The sequence below is a fragment of the Coregonus clupeaformis genome, unplaced genomic scaffold, assembly GCF_020615455.1.
Source record: "Coregonus clupeaformis isolate EN_2021a unplaced genomic scaffold, ASM2061545v1 scaf1612, whole genome shotgun sequence".
NCBI lineage: Eukaryota > Metazoa > Chordata > Actinopteri > Salmoniformes > Salmonidae > Coregonus > Coregonus clupeaformis.
The window spans coordinates 90,659-109,129 of record NW_025535066.1 but is presented as its reverse complement, the minus strand read 5'-3'; the positions used below and the strand labels follow the sequence as shown (position 1 = coordinate 109,129).

General features: G+C 43.0%; 1 protein-coding gene across 1 annotated transcript in view; it reads left to right on the top strand.

Moving 5' to 3' along the window:
• Positions 1–1,199: 1,199 nt before the first annotated feature.
• LOC121575660 (leucine-rich repeat flightless-interacting protein 2) overlaps positions 1,200–18,471 on the top strand; it is a 29,782-nt gene continuing 12,510 nt past the window's right edge. The window contains 8 exon segments of the mRNA XM_045218493.1: positions 1,200–1,208; positions 2,241–2,306; positions 15,193–15,279; positions 15,431–15,448; positions 15,754–15,801; positions 17,047–17,094; positions 18,184–18,215; positions 18,217–18,235. Coding sequence (XP_045074428.1) covers positions 1,200–1,208; positions 2,241–2,306; positions 15,193–15,279; positions 15,431–15,448; positions 15,754–15,801; positions 17,047–17,094; positions 18,184–18,215; positions 18,217–18,235 — 327 coding nt within the window.

The window sequence follows — 18,471 nt, the reverse complement described above, 5'->3', positions numbered from 1 at the left end:
ATTACTTAACATTATTGCTTAGCCAATCATGGTGGTCTTGAGATCCTGTTAGCATTCTCAACCATCGATGTTGAAAACATTGTATTTAACATACCATGGCAAAGCGTTGCCAAGGAATTTCATTGATGTTCAACCAAGTCTATGTTCAAGATGTCAATTGTTATTCTGGTGAATGAGCGCACTTGACATAATGATCACAGAGTATTGCAATAATTTAAAAAAATACAAATTGTAGGACAAACACATGTACTTTTACAATCTCGATTAAACTGTAATAACATATCAATGACACTAGAAAGCATCAATTAAACTGTAATAACATATCAATGACACTAGAAAGCATCAATTAAACTGTAATAACATATCAATTACACTAGAAAACATCAATTAAACTGTAATAACATATCAATGACACTAGAAAACATCAATTAAACTGTAATAGCATATCAATTACACTAGAAAACATCAATTAAACTGTAATAGCATATCAATTACAGTAGAAAACAATCATTCAGGGCAAGTCTGGTATCTGTCCCCACTAGAGGAAGTGATTGCACTAGAAAACATCAATTAAACTGTAATAACACATCAATTACACTAGCAAACAATCATTCAGAGCAAGTCTGTTATCTGTCCCCACTAGAGGAAGTGATTGCACTAGAAAACATCAATTAAACTGTAATAACATATAAATTACACTAGAAACAATCATTCAGGGCAAGTCTGTATCTGTCCCCACTAGAGGAAGTGATTGCAGCAGTAGCTCTGGATTAGCACTGAACTCTCATGTATAATTGTCGGTTATGTCTACACCTGTTGTATTCGGCGCATGTGGCAAATAAAATGTGATTTGATTTGATTAAACAGAAGGCTTTATCTTTCTCTACTAGAGGGAGTGATTGCAGCAGTGGCTCTGGATTGGCACTGAACTCTCATGTATAAACAGAAGGCTTTATCTTTCTCCACTGGAGGGAGTGATTGCTCAGCAGTAGCTATGGATTGTCACTGAGCTCTCAGACATAAACAGAAGGCTTTCATCTAGTTTACTGACTAGACATGAGGTCAGAGTTACAGATTAAAATGGTTGTCTGATATTATAATTTAGGCCTGAATCAGAAATGCACCTACACAAAGGAATAAGACAGACGCACAGCTATTCAGATAATTGCCAAAGAGACCTAGGATTAGTCTATGTCACAATGTTGACAGTGAGATTTATTTGGTTAAACTCAAATTCAGTGCTGGCCTGCCTACTCAAACAGTAGTAAGCTAATAGTTTATCTGTTTGCATCGAGACTATTGGAGACGTCTAAAGACCATGTCAATTGACAGGCCTGCTTCTTGCATTACAGGGTCATTCCATTATGGTTATTAGGCTACAGAATATTTGTCAAGACATCACCCCTTTCTCAAACTATACGATACATTCTGAACGAAAACACCACGAAGGAACTGTTTTGACAATTCTATGACCAGTAAAATTCGACCGTTTTGAGGACACCCATCCCGTCCATAATGCGGCCACTATCTATCTGCAGAAAGCTCGAGGCTCTGCCCCGGAACCTGTATTCGTCCTGCTGTGGGCATGATCCGAGATTGCGCTGCAATAAAACTTTTGTCCATCTGCTTTGACATCTCGTCGACTCCCGCGTCCTACTAAAGCAAATAACGAGGACATAATTAAATCGCTATTAGGCCTACCGACAGAATAATTATTTATCATGCTCGCATGTGTTCTTGTTTTAGTATTCCATACCGAAGCTTAAAATGTATCTATATGATGACAATGGCGGACGATTAGCTAGATGACAATTTGTTTTCAAAGGAACCCGAAGAGGTAGCTATACTATGCGTGTTTTGACACATCAAAGCGACGCGTGTGATATTAGGTGTTTATCAGCAACAGGAATCAAGGAATAGTGTTACATTTGAAGGCAGTTACATTGAAATAATGTATCAGAATGGCATCACGTCTCGTGCCTGGGAAGCGAATTGATGATGGATTGTTATTACATTGTAGCTATCCGGTTGTAAATAGTTTAATTCTTTTCGCGTGTTATTGGTGAGCTATTTTTCCATTACGTGGAGATGGTGATTACATTTTTCCAACGTGCGCTTCATCGTCATCATTCGGCTTATGTGTTCCATTTTTGAATTTCTTTGAGGCTGACACGTATGCTACAGGAAGACTTTATCACAAAATACACAAACATGGGAACTCAGATTAATGGTACTGGAAGAAAAGAATCCCCAACAGGGAGAGACTGACCGCAGAGGACGATGCCCTCAATCAAATTGCTCGGGAGGTAAGTTTTGGGAGATGGTTTTCCTTTCTTATTTTAGGAGGCAATGCTCGTCATACTGCGCCAAAGGTATGCCACGGGGTGCATTCAATTAAAGGCTATATTTAATATATTATGTCATCAACATAAAGGCCCTTGCTTGTGCATCATATGTGTAAGGTATAGCCTAGACCAGAGGTTCCCAACCAGGGGTACTAGGACCCTGGGGGTACTTGGCCTATCCACAGGGGATACTTGAGAAGACCTCTTCCTCAGTGGAGAAGACATTTACATTTACATTTACATTTTAGTCATTTAGCAGACGCTTTTATCCAGAGCGACTTACAGTTAGTGAATACATAAATATATTTTTTTATACTGCCCCCCGTGGGAATCAAACCCACAACCCTGGCGTTGCAAACGCCATGCTCTATCAACTGAGCTACATCCCTGCCGGCCATTCCCTCCCCTACCCTGGACGACGCTGGGCCAATTGTGCGCCGCCCATGAGTCTCCCGGTCGCGGCCGGCTGCGACAGAGCCTGGATTTTACCAGTAAGACCGTAGGCTTACTGGTAAAATGCACATGAGGGGGTACTTCAGGGGTTCCTCCGAGCAGAGCAACATTCAGTTGGTGGTACAGTAACCGAAAACGGTTGAGAACCACTGGCCTAGGCTACAGTAGGACTATTCAAAAATCATGCATCAGTTGCTGCAGCCCCCACCCTCCTCAACTGACGAACACAGCGGTCATTATTATCACTGGGCTAATGGATATGTATCGTGGTGCCTCTCCGATGCTGTATGCAAGGCATTCCCTGGACTGACAGACAAAGACGCATTATTTGTAAAAGGAAACACTGACATTGTTTGCTTGGCCTACATAATCTGGTATGTGGATGGACAGTGGATCAAAGCGATAAAAATGAATGGGTAATTGTTGAGGGGTAAATAGCTTGATAAAGACACTTGGGGACGACCTTTGTTGCAAGGACACGTTTGTTTCCCCATTGCAGATTGAAATTGGTACCAACTGCAATATCAGACTTCCTAGCTATTGATACACCTCCTATTCTGTTCCCCGGGCGCCGATGACATTATTCAGAGGGGTTGGGTTAAATGCAGAAGACACATTTCAGTTGAATGCATTGTTGTACAACTGACTAGGTATCCCCCTTTCCCTTTCCATAAAGCAGATTAAAGAAGCAGGAGAGAGAGAGAGATTTCGGTCAGACTGCAATGAGGGGTGCATCTCAATACTGTCCTGGTTTCCTCCCCTTGTCTCCTCTCTTTACTACAATTTGAGGTCACAGGATAGGTGGAAACAAATCAGTGCAGACCAATGACAGGAGATTAAGTAAGCCACATCATATAATATGCAAATTTAGCAAACGCTTTTATACATTTTTCATGTGGCAATCCCAGCAGGAATCGAACCCAGAACCCTGGCGTTGCAAGCACCATGCTCTACCTACTGAGCGACAGAGGACCACATGTGATGTGAGATGGAGGAAACAGAACCAGAAGTTGATGGGGATACAATCATAGGGAGACCTACAGACAGTCATCATACTATATTTATGTCCAGGGCCCAGATTCACAAAACTTTCTTAAGAATACATTTCTTCTTAACTGCCATTTCTTCCTTAACTGTAGACTTAAGAAGAAAGTTAAGCAAAGTTGCTATTCCTCAAAAAGGTTCTTGGAAATTCTCTTGCGTTATTTCTAATGTTTCTCCTTAAGAAGCTTCTTAAGTTTTTGCATAAGAAGTGTTTTGTGAATCTGGGCCCAGGGCTCTAGTGAGGCTCAGGCTGGTACTTGTAAGGACAGGCATCTGACCAACTATAGACTGAAGTCTGTTGACCAGTGACCACAACATCTTGAAAATATTTACTTGCCGCGCCCGGTGCCCATGGCAACTGGGCTCCAAAATGGCACTAGAGCCCAGCTCTTCCATCTTCATTTTCATCTGGTTGATTTTATCACCATGTAACCCCGGTCCTTGATGATATTAAAACAACTCACCAGTGTAATGGTGTTCAGTAGGTGTTCTGACATTTCCAGCCACATCTGTAAACCTGAACTGTCGGCCATAATATGCCCCCTGAAAGGTTCTAAACGTCCTCACTAAAGATCAAAGGGGTTATTATTCTCCCCTGCCATTCTTCTAAATAAAGAAGTATGCATGGTAATAAGTCAATGTACAATAAGAATAATATGTGTTGGTGCAGAAACACTGAGAGAGTTATATCAGTCAGAAGCACTAGTCGGATGCTTGAACACATAAACGTCCCTAATTGTCATGAGTGTGGTGGGAACTAAGCAACCAGGAAGGCAGTGTTTTGTTTAGTGCTGACATCAGAGGAGGGCTTGATCGCCAAATGAGTGACAGAAGACACTCCCACTTCAGAAGACACTCCCACCCGCATGCTAATGAGAATATGATCTGAAATGGGATGTTGTCATACTGGAATATAATAATACCTGGTCTTCATAAGAGTGTGTTGACAAAGCTATACAGCTGTTCTTAAGCAGAATATGGGGTTGTTTTGAACACACACACACACACAGTCATTTTCTAATGCAACTACTGCAATATAAAATATGCTTACTCCAGTCCTGTCTCTTTCCCATCTCTACACACTATAATCTATGGCACTGATATGATGCCATAATAATCCAGTCTGTTGCTCAGTGGAAATGGTTCTCAATGAGCCGTCAAGTGTCTCTCAAACCAAACCAAGTGCAGTGAGGCCTGAAGCCCCCCAGTCATGTGATAACAAACTGTTGAGAGCTGCAGCTGACAGACAGACAGACAGACAGACAGACAGACAGACAGGGGTAATATTCACATCATTAATCCAGTGTCCCAGAGCATGATGTTATCATCAACTCATTCTGGTGTCATGCCAGTGAAATTCAGCAGGTACCTGCTAGTCATATAATTAAGGCCAGGGTGTTGTTTGACAGTGATATTCAGCAGGTACGTGCTAGTCATATAATTAGTGCCATGGTGTTGTTTGACAAATAACAGACAGGCCATTCAGATGAGTTCAGATTCAGAATCCTTAGTCAATTGTTAAACATGATGTTAGGGGGTGTGTCCCTGTGGAATTAGGGAGGAATTAACAGATAGACAGCTCCAGTATTAAAAGGAGGGGCCGGGGGCAGTACAGGGGTCCATGGAGGGCTTGGGGGTATGTGAGGGGGAAGGGATGGGCTTTTGGCTGACTTTCATGTGTTAGCTGGTGAAGTCTGACCTACTGGGCAAGCTGACAGCTGTTCCCGTGGGTGCACATTTGTGTGTGTGTGTATCCACTTTTGTGTGTGCGTTTGTGTATATGTGTGCTTGAGATCTGTGCATGTGTGTGTTTGTGTGTAAAAGCACTCAGCAGCCCAGATCCTCTGCACCAGTGGATTGGACTGTGTCTATGCCAGTGGATTGGACTGTGTCTATGCCAGTGGATTGGACTGTGTCTATGCCAGTGGATTGGACTGTGTCTATGCCAGTGGATTGGACTGTGTCTATGCCAGTGGATTGGACTGTGTCTATGCCAGTGGATTGGACTGTGTCTATGCCAGTGGATTGGACTGTGTCTATGCCAGTGGATTGGACTGTGTCTATGCCAGTGGATTGGACTGTGTCTATGCCAGTGGATTGGACTGTGTCTATGCCAGTGGATTGGACTGTGTCTATGCCAGTGGATTGGACTGTGTCTATGCCAGTGACCTGCAGCTCTTAAGCCTCTGCAGCATCATCCACATCCTGCTTTAAATCGCAGGTTGACCTTTATTATCATGAGTCTTGTCCTGGAGGCAGAACTGAGTGATTTCCCCTTAGATAGGCCAGCTGGAAAGTCCAAATTGGTTAAATTGTAAAAAAATGTATGAAAATAAAAATGTGCTTTTTGGTCTTAATTTAAGGTTAGGGTTGGGCATTAGGGTTAGCAGTGTGGTTAATGTTAGGGTTGGGCATCAGGGTTAGCAGTGTGGTTAAGGTTAGGGTTAGGTTTAAAATCAGATTTTATGACTTTGTGGCTGTGCCAGCTAGTACTCTGCAGAGCTGCCTCCAGAACAACATTCATGACGAAAAACGCTAACATGCGCTTTAATCACTGCTGGAGTAGTGGCATGGCAACATTAACCAGCTTTTACTGTATTCTGGCTAAATCATTAATCATGTCTCAAATCAAACATTATTTGACCCATTTAATCTAAAAGGGATTACAAACGAGTTTGAGAAGACCGCCTGAAATTTCGGCCTGTTTTGGTGGGATGGAGTTTTGGCCTGCCTGGTGACATCACCGGTAAATGAGTTAATAGACCAATAAGAAAGAGAGTTCCAAACCTCTCTGCCAATAAAAGCTAGTTTTCAGTTTTCCCCCAGTCAGACCTCTCTAAGACAGTCTGAGCAAAATTCTTGCTATAGAAATTGCTCTTTGCTAAGAAGCTATTTTAGTTTATTTTTGACCATTTAAATAGAAAAACAATCACAGTAACACACTTAATTCTTACCCAGAAATGATTTGATATTGAAATAAAAACGGCTGCATTGGAACTTTAAGTCGCTGTGTAGTGTTGGGTGAGGTGACAGGCGATTAGTGAAGCGTGATTAACAGGAGATTAATCTAGACTTCCAGCTACCTTTGACCTCCCATCAGCCATCAGGATTCAATACATCTACTGAGTCAGAGGCCTGACCTTCCTTCCTGCCTTCCTTGAAGTTCTGTAGTCACTGTTGTCTAAAATGATGGGATGGGTGAAAGTAAGGGTTTGACTGCTTATCTTACACCAACACAGGCATACCTGATATCTGTAATGTGATGAGGTCATTGCTACCGGCTCTCTTAACCTGTCCTCCCCTGACTGTGTTGATATTAGGGGAATATACTACCACCCTTCTCTCTCCCCTCACTTTTATCAGCATGTTGGGCATCACGGCAGAGCAATTCTGTCCATTAAGTCTCTTTATAACATGGTCTAAAGAGCCTAACACACACACACACACACACACACACACACACACACACACACACACACACACACAGCACAAGTCTGCTGCTCCTCAATGTACATAAATCTCTGCTTGGGGCTCCTCCTAAGAAGATTACCACAGTAAAATGCTGCCATCTATCATCTATCTATTAGGGCTCTGGTCTGTAAGGGGATGTATCAGACAGACAGACACCATGTGTTCTCTGGACGGACATTAGTCTCGAAACACGCCAGAAAACTCCAAGCTAAGTGCTCAACCCCCCAAATAGGACTACTGCTTCAACACAGCGTGAGACTAGAATGTACTTTTATAGTATTATAGTTTATTTGTCACATCACACCCGGATGGGAACCGCTACTCTGCCCCCAACAACGCCTCATGAACACAGCGTGAGACTAGAATGTACTATACAGTACAGTGCATTACGCTTTTACTAAACTATTTAGGTTAAAGTGATCAACCGTTTATAATGATCACGTGTTCACAATAGGGCAAAACCTAACTTTCATTGATGTCAATGGGAGAACGGAGAATTTTGTCTTAACGGGAAGGTAGGATTTGCCCCTATGAGAGGAGTACACTGTAGAACTTCCAAGAGACTTTCTTTTTCAGCAACTGTTGAGGTGGCCCTTCCCTCTCCTCTGACTCAGAGAGCCTGGTTATGAATAGATCTGTAGGGATGCATCATGCCTATGAAGGTCTTGACACTGGTGAACGAAAACATCTGGAGTTACAAAGCTGTTCTGCTTTTAGCCTCCATGAGGTCGGCTCTCAATGGGAGCTGCTGGTTTCCAAGCCAACTAGTGCAAGCTTCCAGGCCTCTAATAGTACTGACCAGTGGCTAGTTTTTTCAGAGCAGTCTTTAAGAAACCAGAGTGAGCGTTTTGGCTCGAAGGGGATGGATGCAGCCGGTTGTAAAAATCATGGATTATTTTTCTGGTATTTCTGTCCTGCATATAGGCCTACAATACGTGAACCAACGTTACTTTTTTGTGACCAGAGATACAGTTATGGCTTGAAGCAGAGACGCCATTTTCACAGATTCATCTTCCATTACTTTTTCCCCAATGAAATTATTTAAGTTCTGTTAACTTAGTCACTCACTTTATTGTCACATGTCCCTACACTTGAATTTGATTTAGTGGCAATATTTCCAAAGATCCACTTAGTTGCACAACCCTAGTGGTTACAATGGCACTACAGAGGGTAGTGCGTACGGCCCAGTACATCGCTGGGGCCAAGCTTCCTGCCATCCAGGACCTCTATACCAGACAGTGTCAGATGAAGGCCCTAAAAATTGCCAAAGACTCCAGCCACCCAAGTCATAGACTGTTCTCTCTGCTACCGCATGGCAAGCGGTACCAGAGCGCCAAGTCTAGGTCCAAATGGCTCCTTAACAGCTTCTACCCCCAAACCATAAGACTGCTGAACAGCTAATCATGGCTACCCAGACTATTTACATTTTTTTACGCTGCTGCGACTATTATCTATGCATAGTCACTTTACCCCTACCTACATGTACATATTACCTCAATTACCTGGACTAACCACACATTGACTCGGTACCGGTACCCCTGTATATAGCCTCGTTGTATTTATATTATTGTTGCGCTTTTATATAAAAACGCTTATTTTTCTTAAAAACTGCATTGTTGGTTAAAGGCTTGTAAGTAAGTAAACATTTCACGGTAAGGTCTACACCTGTTGTATTCGGCGCATGTGACAAATACATTTTGATTGGATTGGATTGGACTTCCATCCATCGTCTTGTATTTGTTTAGAAGTTACCATGTTGCTTTGCAGTAGGCAATGTTCAGCTATTTCCAGGAAGCATCATCCTCCAGAATGCTCCTAACTCACAGTGATGGTTTTATTTTAGTTGTTGCCTTCAGAGCTGAGAATCCTTAAAAGTGCCATTTCCAGTTTGCTAAAGTTCTAATAGTTAGCCTAATTTCAGTTTATGTGACAAAACAAGCAAGTATAGAGTAGAGAATCATTGTACCATATAAACCACTGTAAAATAGATTTTCCATAACCAAGTATATATTAATTTTTGCGTCTTTTACTTTTGGTTTTGTATACCAGCTTCAAACAATAAATATAATCAATATTTAGGTTCAATTGTATTTATTGTTTGAAGCTGGTATACAAAACTGAAAGCAAAATATGCAAAAATTATTCTTAGACATGCTTTCAATGAGAATGACAGATCTATAACTCACATTTCTATGTGTATTTGGTCGGGTCACCCAAAAAGTTACATATTGCAGCTTTAAGGCAGGCTAGGAGTGTCTGAAATCATCTATGATGCTGACTCTGATCATATGGTCTACACTTGCCTAGGCAGCCCCAGACCTCCACCCTCCTCATCAGTCTCTGTTGACAGGCAGCCCCAGACCTCCACCCTCCTCATCAGTCTCTGTTGACAGGCAGCCCCAGACCTCCACCCTCCTCATCAGTCTCTGTTGACAGGCAGCCCCAGACCTCCACCCTCCTCATCGGTCTCTGTTAACAGGCAGCCCCAGACCTCCACCCTCCTCATCGGTCTCTGTTGACAGGCAGCCCCAGACCTCCACCCTCCTCATCGGTCTCTGTTGACAGGCAGCCCCAGACCTCCGCCCTCCTCATCGGTCTCTGTTGAAAGGCAGCCCCAGACCTCCGCCCTCCTCATCGGTCTCTGTTGACAGGCAGACCAGGCAAGCTGGGAGGCAGGCTGGGCTGGGCTGGGAAGGCCACCTTGTGATTTCTTCACAGAGAAGGCCCATGATCCAGACTGAGTCTCATCAGGTTTACCTGCCTAATCTACCCTGACATAATCCTGTATCCTAATCTCCTGAATAGCGCCGCAGTCTTTTGATCCAATGAGGCCACCGTACTTTACCAATGACGCTCAATGTGAGACTGTGAGCCTGAGACTCACAGCGTGGAATGAATTAGGAATGCTGCTTGTTACTAATGAATAACCCATGTGTCTCACTCTCAAGGCAGCATCCAAGCTATTTCTCTTCTCTCCAACACCCAAGCCAGATTGAATCCTTGCCTCAGTCGCTCAGTTCTCTCTCTGCAGGTTCTGGACTGCTTGAGGCAATAGGCACACAGCAGTGCAGTCACATGTGGTTGTAATCAGTTAGTAATAGGCCCTTGGTAATGTTGCTTTTAGTGAAAAGAGAGACCTTTAGTGGTTATTGCATTTTTCTTCGTTTCTTGAGTTTGATCTTGTTTACTGGCTTGGCTGGCATTCTTATACAGGTTCTATTTTCAGTTTAGTTTTGGATTGTAAACTTGATGGCGTTGAATGCTTTGCAGTAGCTCTCTTGGAGTGAGAACATTTAAACCAGACGGTAGCTTAGTGGTTAAGAGCGTTGTGCCAGTAACCGAAAGGTCGTTGGTTCTAATCGCAGAGCCGACTAGGTGAAAAATCTGTCGATGTGCCCTTGAGCAAGGCACTTAACCCTAATTGCTCCTGTAAAATCGCTCTGGATAAGAGCGTCTGCTAAATGACTAAAATGTTAAGATTGCAATTCAGTTCAATTTCATCCTGTTCAATTCATGTTAAAGGTCCAATGCAGCCATTTTTATCTCAATATTAAATCATTTCTGGGTAACAATTAAGTACCTTACTGTGATTGTTTTCAATCAACATGGTCAAAAATAAACAAAAATAGCTTCTTAGCAAAGAGCAATTTCTCAAGCAAAAATTGTTCTAGGACTGTCTGGGAGTGGTCTGAGTGGGGAGGGTGTGCAAAGCTGTCATCAAGGCAAAGGGTGGCTATTTGAAGAATCTCAAATATATAATATATTTTGATTTGTTTAACACTTTTTGGTTACTACATGATTCCATATGTGTTATTTCATAGTTTTGATGTCTTCGCTATTATTCTACAATGTAGAAAATAGTAAAAATAAAGAAAAACCCTCGACTGGTACTGTATATAAAACACAGGAAAATCCTGTTTTTGACTGCACTGGGCCTTTAACAGCCTCTGTTAATTTACAAGCAGTTGTGCAGTGTTGGTGCTCAAACAGTTTCCTGTGTGCTGATTGCTACCTCTGTTCTCTCAACGAGCTGTGAAACAAACACAATGTGGAAAGCAGGCCCGACTGAATCAAGGCCTTTCCAGGTTAACATAAAGAGTTAACGTGCCTGACTGGATCAGGGCCTTTCTAGGTTAACATAAAGCATTAGCATACCTGACTGGATCAAGGCCTTTCTAGGTTAACATAAAGCATTAGCATGCCTGACTGGATCTAGGCCTTTCTAGGTTAACATAAAGTGTTAGCTTGCTGGACTGGATCTAGGCCTTCCCAGGCTAACATAAAGTGCCAGCCTCAACTAGCAGACTGATATTTCATTTACCTCTGTTGTTAGGCTGTACTTAGCCCTTCAGTGGCCTGATGATCTCTACAGCTACACCCTCTCCCAGTGGCATGACTAAAGCTTCACAGGCCCGTGTGAAACAAATTATTACTGGCCTCCCATTATATTAGTAACTGAAAGTCAACAGACCAGATGAACTGGAAAGACATTCACACTTCCGGGTGGCCAAAAACAACTAACTGAAAGCCACGCCCCCAATAAGCCATGCCTCTGACTCTCCACTACAATATCATTTAACATTTAACATTTACATTTACGTCATTTAGCAGACGCTCTTATCCAGAGCGACTTACAAATTGGGTATTTGCATATTTCCCATCAATCTTTGCACAACAATAAAAAAAGACATTGGAATGGTTTGTTATGTGAACCAAATAGATGTATTAGTCATCAATACATTCAAATATTTAGGTGACTGTTATGTAGTGGCAAAACATTTAAAAGTTACAAATTACCATGAATGGGATGTGTTGTTGTGCAAATGAAAAATAGGCCCTTCTCACAGTTATCCAACATGATGTCTTTTGCAATGGTCCAAAGTGGACAAATTATAGGGCTAGCAAGAGGGCTGATGCAAAACTTGATAGTGAGAGTTTGTGGCCCCACCATAGCCAAGGGCCACACTGCATGCACACTGCCCACTTCCCTTAACAGTACCTATGCACACTGAGATTAAGAGTAGGATAGTGGAGGATAAACTGGAATGGTGCCATTGAATCTTCAACTATCTACTGATTTCATCTCTTCTGCAAATAGACAACGAAACAAGCATTAAAGATTACATGGACAGCAAAATCTGATTAATTTAATATGTTTTAAAGGGAATCAGATGTGCTTGGCTGTGGGCTGTTGCTAGGTGAAGCAGTGTTGTTATGGTCAGAGTGAGGGTGGGTGTGTCCTCACCAGTGCACAGACAGAAATGCTGGCTCATCCACAGCCTCTCTCAGTAATAAAACCACATAGGGAACACTGCCCTCTTGTGGCTGCTGTTAGTCCTGCGTTTTTCAGAATCACGTATTTTCTTGTGATTGAAGCTGTAAACAGGCGCAAATGTTTCCTAAAGGCCACTTCAGTGGTGAACTAGAAAGTGAAAGCTGTTCTTGTATGGTTTGGTTTTGGAATAGAGAGACACTCTTAAAGTAGTGGGTTTCTGTCCTGAATGGATTTTCTGTCTGAAGTTTCTCAGTTGAAGGTAAGATAGATTATATATTTTGGGGCCATGATCTCAGCTTTCACTGAACGACTCGGGACCTTGTTCATTTTTGGTGACGCAATCATGAGCTCTGGGAGCTGGTCTGGAAGCTCTGTGTCACCAGACCAGATATCAGCTGATGACATTAAATCGGTTGTTAAGTGTTTCTGTGTCTGTGTCTATGGAGTAGTGTGTGTGTGTGTCTGTGTGTCTATGGAGTGTGTGTGTGTGTGTCTGTGTCTATGGAGTGTGTGTGTGTGTCTGTGCTATATATCTGCAGTGCCTCAGTAGCTGTGGACATTGTGCTCCTAGAGGGAAGTGTGTGCTGTGTGCTGTCTGTCTGAGTGAGTGATCTGTTTCTTCCTGGAGAGAGAGTTAGCAGGCTGGAGAGGCGGTGTGTGAGCTGTGAGTCATACTGTATTGGTGCCTAATGGTACACACACTGTCCTGTCTGTCTTATACCAACCCTGTCTCTCCTGTCTGAGTCTAACCCAACAACACTCTCCTGTCTGCCTTATACCAACCCTGTCTATCCTGTTTGAGTCCAACCCAACAAAACTGCCCTGTCTGCCTTATACCAAACCTGTCTGTCCTGTCTGAAACCAACCCAACAACACTGTCCTGTCTGCCTTATACCAACCCTGTCTGTCTGTCTTAGTCCAAACCAACAACACTGTCCTGTCTGCCTTATACCAACCCTGCCTGCCTGTCTGTCTGTCTTAGTCCAAACCAACAACACTGTCCTGTCTGCCTTATACCAACCCTGTCTGTCTGTCTGAGTCCAAACCAACAACACTGTCCTGTCTGCCTTATACCAATCCTGCCTGTCTGTCTGAGTCCAACCCAACAACACTTGCAGCAGACTACAGTAGGAATCCAATACCAGTATAGGCTACTTCAGGTACAAGGACCACAACAACCAGATGGAAACTGAATACACACATAGAATAAGTAACAGGGGTACAAGCAGAACTAGAAAAGACTGAAGCGGAACTAGAAAAGACTGAAGCAGAACTAGAAAAGACTGAAGCGGAACTAGAAAAGACTGAAGCGGAACTAGAAAAGACTGAAGCGGAACTAGAAAAGACTGAAGCGGAACTAGAAAAGACTGAAGCGGAACTAGAAAAGACTGAAGCGGAACTAGAAAAGACTGAAGCGGAACTAGAAAAGACTGAAGCGGAACTAGAAAAGACTGAAGCGGAACTAGAAAAGACTGAAGCGGAACTAGAAAAGACTGAAGCGGAACTAGAAAAGACTGAAGCGGAACTAGAAAAGACTGAAGCGGAACTAGAAAAGACTGAAGCGGAACAAGAAAAGACTGAAGCGGAACTAGAAAAGACTGAAGCGGAACTAGAAAAGACTGAAGCGGAACTAGAAAAGACTGAAGCGGAACTAGAAAAGACTGAAGCGGAACTAGAAAAGACTGAAGCGGAACTAGAAAAGACTGAAGCGGAACTAGAAAAGACTGAAGCGGAACTAGAAAAGACTGAAGCGGAACTAGAAAAGACTGAAGCGGAACTAGAAAAGACTGAAGCAGAACTAGAAAAGACTGAAGCGGAACTAGAAAAGACTGAAGCGGAACTAGAAAAGACTGATCATACGTATCAAATAATTTTTATGGCCAACTGTGTTCTATGTTTAGAATAATATAATAATAATCACAATAATATAATAATATAATATAATACAGCTATATGCCATTTACAATAAGTGAATTACCTGAGTGGAACCTATACAACAATCAGCTCAGAATAGTGTGTGTGTGTGTGTGTGTTAAGCATGGCTATAGGTCACCATGGCATTTTCTTAAACAATGACGAGTGACGAGATCACAGCAGCATTGATAACCAAATGCTAAGGGTTATTGAGGACTGGCAGACTTAAAAGCACTCTGATCTAATTTAACTTCAAAGGCTTGTTTAATCCCTCCTGCCTTGTTATCAAGCTATATTAGCCAGCTAGCTGCATACTAAACACTAAGAGAAAGACAGGAACCACAGCCTCTACACCAAGCTCCCAGTCCCTCACTCTTAGCTGCTATGGTAACGCTTCCCTCTCATTTGAAACTTTTTAATGAATGATTATTTCATTAACTGTTTCCATGTAAATGATTACTTATTTGATGGCAGCATGGCTCAATATGTCATCTTTACTGAATGGGCTTACTTTGGGTTTTTAGTTTAACTTTCTGCTCAGCTTGCTAACGCTAACGCTAGCAGTAATGGTAGTCATTGCAGAGATACTGATTAGAGGCGATGGAATATTGTATGGTCTGCTTTGATTTGACTGTTATACATACACCCTGGTGAATGTATGTTCTCTTTCTCTGTCTGTCTCTTCTTCAGGCTGAGGCGAGACTGGCAGCGAAGCGGGCGGCCAGAGCAGAGGCACGGGAGATACGTATGAAGGAACTGGAGAGGCAACAGAAAGAGGTTACTCACACACACACCTCTGCATGGTGCTAATATACTTTACCAAAAGCTGTTCGTCTTACATACTAACAACATGTCCTACTGTCTTTCTATTGTCCTGCCTTGTGTTCTCCATGGTGACCCGCTCCTTCTGTCCACCATATTGTTTTAGATGTATCAAAGCCAGAAGGTAGGCCTCCTCCCGTCTTCCTCTCTCTTCCCGGTTCACATTTCACTCCTATTAGCATCTGAATGCTAACTGTCGTTGTAAGATCAACCATCAATGAATGTGTCTTTCAAATCCCTGACATAAATCAAATCACTCACTGTACTGTATGTAACTTTTGTCTAACATGTAATATTATCAGGGTTCAGCACTGTAAAAAAAAAAAAAAAAAGTAGCTTTTATCACTTTCCATTTCCTTGTCTTTCCTTTCTAATGACTTCCTTCCTTCCTCTGGTTTCCTCTTCCTGCCCTCTCCTCTCCGCCCCCAGAAATACTATGGTCTGGACAACAAATGGGGCCACATTGAGCAGTGGATGGTAGGACTTGTACTGCAGTATAAGACCCCTGCTGTGACTGCATGATGACACTGATAATATAATATATACTGTCTGTTGAAACAGTTTACTGCACACTGGTAATATAATATATACTGTCTGTTGAAACAGCTTACTGCACACTGGTAATATAATATACACTGTCTGTTGAAACAGCTTACTGCACACTGGTAATATAATATATACTGTCTGTTGAAACAGCTTACTGCACACTGGTAATATAATATATACTGTCTGTTGAAACAGCTTACTGCACACTGGTTATATAATATATACTGTCTGTTGAAACAGCTTACTGCACACTGGTAATATAATATATACTGTCTGTTGAAACAGCTTACTGTACACTGGTTATATAATATATACTGTCTGTTGAAACAGCTTACTGCACACTGGTAATATAATATAATATAATATATACCGTTTGTTGCATCGCCTGCATCAAGCAAGTGTTTAGTAAATGTGAGGCATGCACAGTTTTGAACACAATGTGCAATATATGTGTTTAGTATTCTCTATTTATATGTCCCATCCTGTGGATAATATCATAGTTGTCCTGGATATAGCTGGACCTAGGGGTCAGAGTAGCTTGGCATGTGTAGGTCCTCTCAGGCAGTACAAGGGCAGCATGTGTGCTTTTAAAGGTCTGTCGTGAACCAGACCAGACAGGGACAGAATTGATCCTCATTTCACTAGATCCAGTACCGCTACGGGGGTCTCCCATGCCATCTGACAGGGGTTAAACCCTTTTCACTGTACTGGGATCGCCATGACAACCCACCGGGAGGATTAAACCCATGTCACATGACCTAGGAGTTTACAGTAGACCCTCCTCACCCCACCCCCACCTCTCGCTGGGCTAGTCTAACCAGTGGCCTATATCAGAGTAGAGAGGTCAGGGAATGCATAAGTAGTGTACTGTAAATAAACGCATGCAGTGTCATGTGATGTCCAGACATGGGTTTGATTCCATTTCAATTTCAGGCAATTGGAGATATTCTATATCCAGGTCAACTGACAGGAATGGAAATGGAAATAGCCCAGCCCAGCCCCAGTGTTCCCAAAACCATTCCAGTTTTCCCTGTGCAGATTGTGTTTTTGTTGGTCTTTGTCTATAAAATCCACATCTGGTGGCAGAACCAGAACCACTTCCTCCTTGACCTTTCCTCCTGATCTCTAACCTTTAACCTGGTACTTTCTTTTCCTCTTTCCTTCCGGGCCTTCCAGGAGGAGAGTGAGAGGTACTCCTCCCGTCCTTCACGGAGACACACGTCGGTCTGTATCCTCTCTGTCCCTGTCTTCACCTCTCAACCGTTATACCGCTTGACTCCCCCTGTCTTCTCTCTACCGTTATACAGCCTGACTCCCCTGTCTTCTCTCTCACCGTTATACAGCCTGACTCCCCTGTCTTCTCCTCTCTACCGTTATACAGCCTGACTCCCCCTGTCTTCTCCTCTCAACCGTTATACAGCCTGACTCCCCCTGTCTTCACCTCTCTACCGTTATACAGCCTGACTCCCCTGTCTTCTCTCTACCGTTATACAGCCTGACTCCCCCTGTCTTCTCCTCTCAACCGTTATACAGCCTGACTCCTCCTGTCTTCTCCTCTCAACCGTTATACAGCCTGACTCCCCCTGTCTTCTCCTCTCAACCGTTATACAGCCTGACTCCCCTGTCTTCTCTCTACCGTTATACAGCCTGACTCCCGTCTTCTCTCTACCGTTATACGGCCTGACTCCCCCTGTCTTCTCCTCTCAACCGTTATACAGCCTGACTCCCCCTGTCTTCTCCTCTCAACCGTTATACAGCCTGACTCCCCCTGTCTTCTCCTCTCAACCGTTATACAGCCTGACTCCCCTGTCTTCTCCTCTCAACCGTTATACAGCCTGACTCCCCCTGTCTTCTCCTCTCAACCGTTATACAGCCTGACTCCCCCTGTCTTCTCCTCTCTACCGTTATACAGCCTGACTCCCCCTGTCTTCTCCTCTCAACCGTTATACAGCCTGACTCCCCTGTATTCTCTCTACCGTTATACGGCCTGACTCCCCCTGTCTTCTCCTCTCAACCGTTATACGGCATGACTGACAAAAATGTGCTTTCTTTTCTATATGTTAATGTAAATATAATAACTAATGATTCCAGAATGCTCTGAGGTAGAGGCTGCCTCTGTACACAGATCTAGGATCAGCTCACCCTCTCCAAATCCAAACCAGAACTGGGTTAGGATTCAAACTGGACCTGTCCTTAGGTCAGTGTCTAGGGGCAGCTTCATACCACAGCTACAGCTGAACAACCCACAGTGATACACGTTGTGCATTGATTGATTGTTGTGTGGTTGTGTTTATGTATCCTTTTCCCTCCAAGATCTCAGACGATGAGGAACGGATGTCGGTGGGGGAGCCGAGGAAGCCTTAGGGTTAGTATATACCATAGAGATCCTATTAAATGACTAGTTCTATGATATCTACTTCCTGCTTCTGTAACATCTAATAGTATGAGGCCTATTGTACATGGGAGAGACTAAGAGCTCTATTCAATCTGTATCGCTGAAGTAAAGGAGACTGCATTCACCGTTAATGCTGCATATGTCGGCGCAATCGGAAATCACCTTTACATTTCTATCGCACAATCTGTAACGCTTCAGCGATCCAG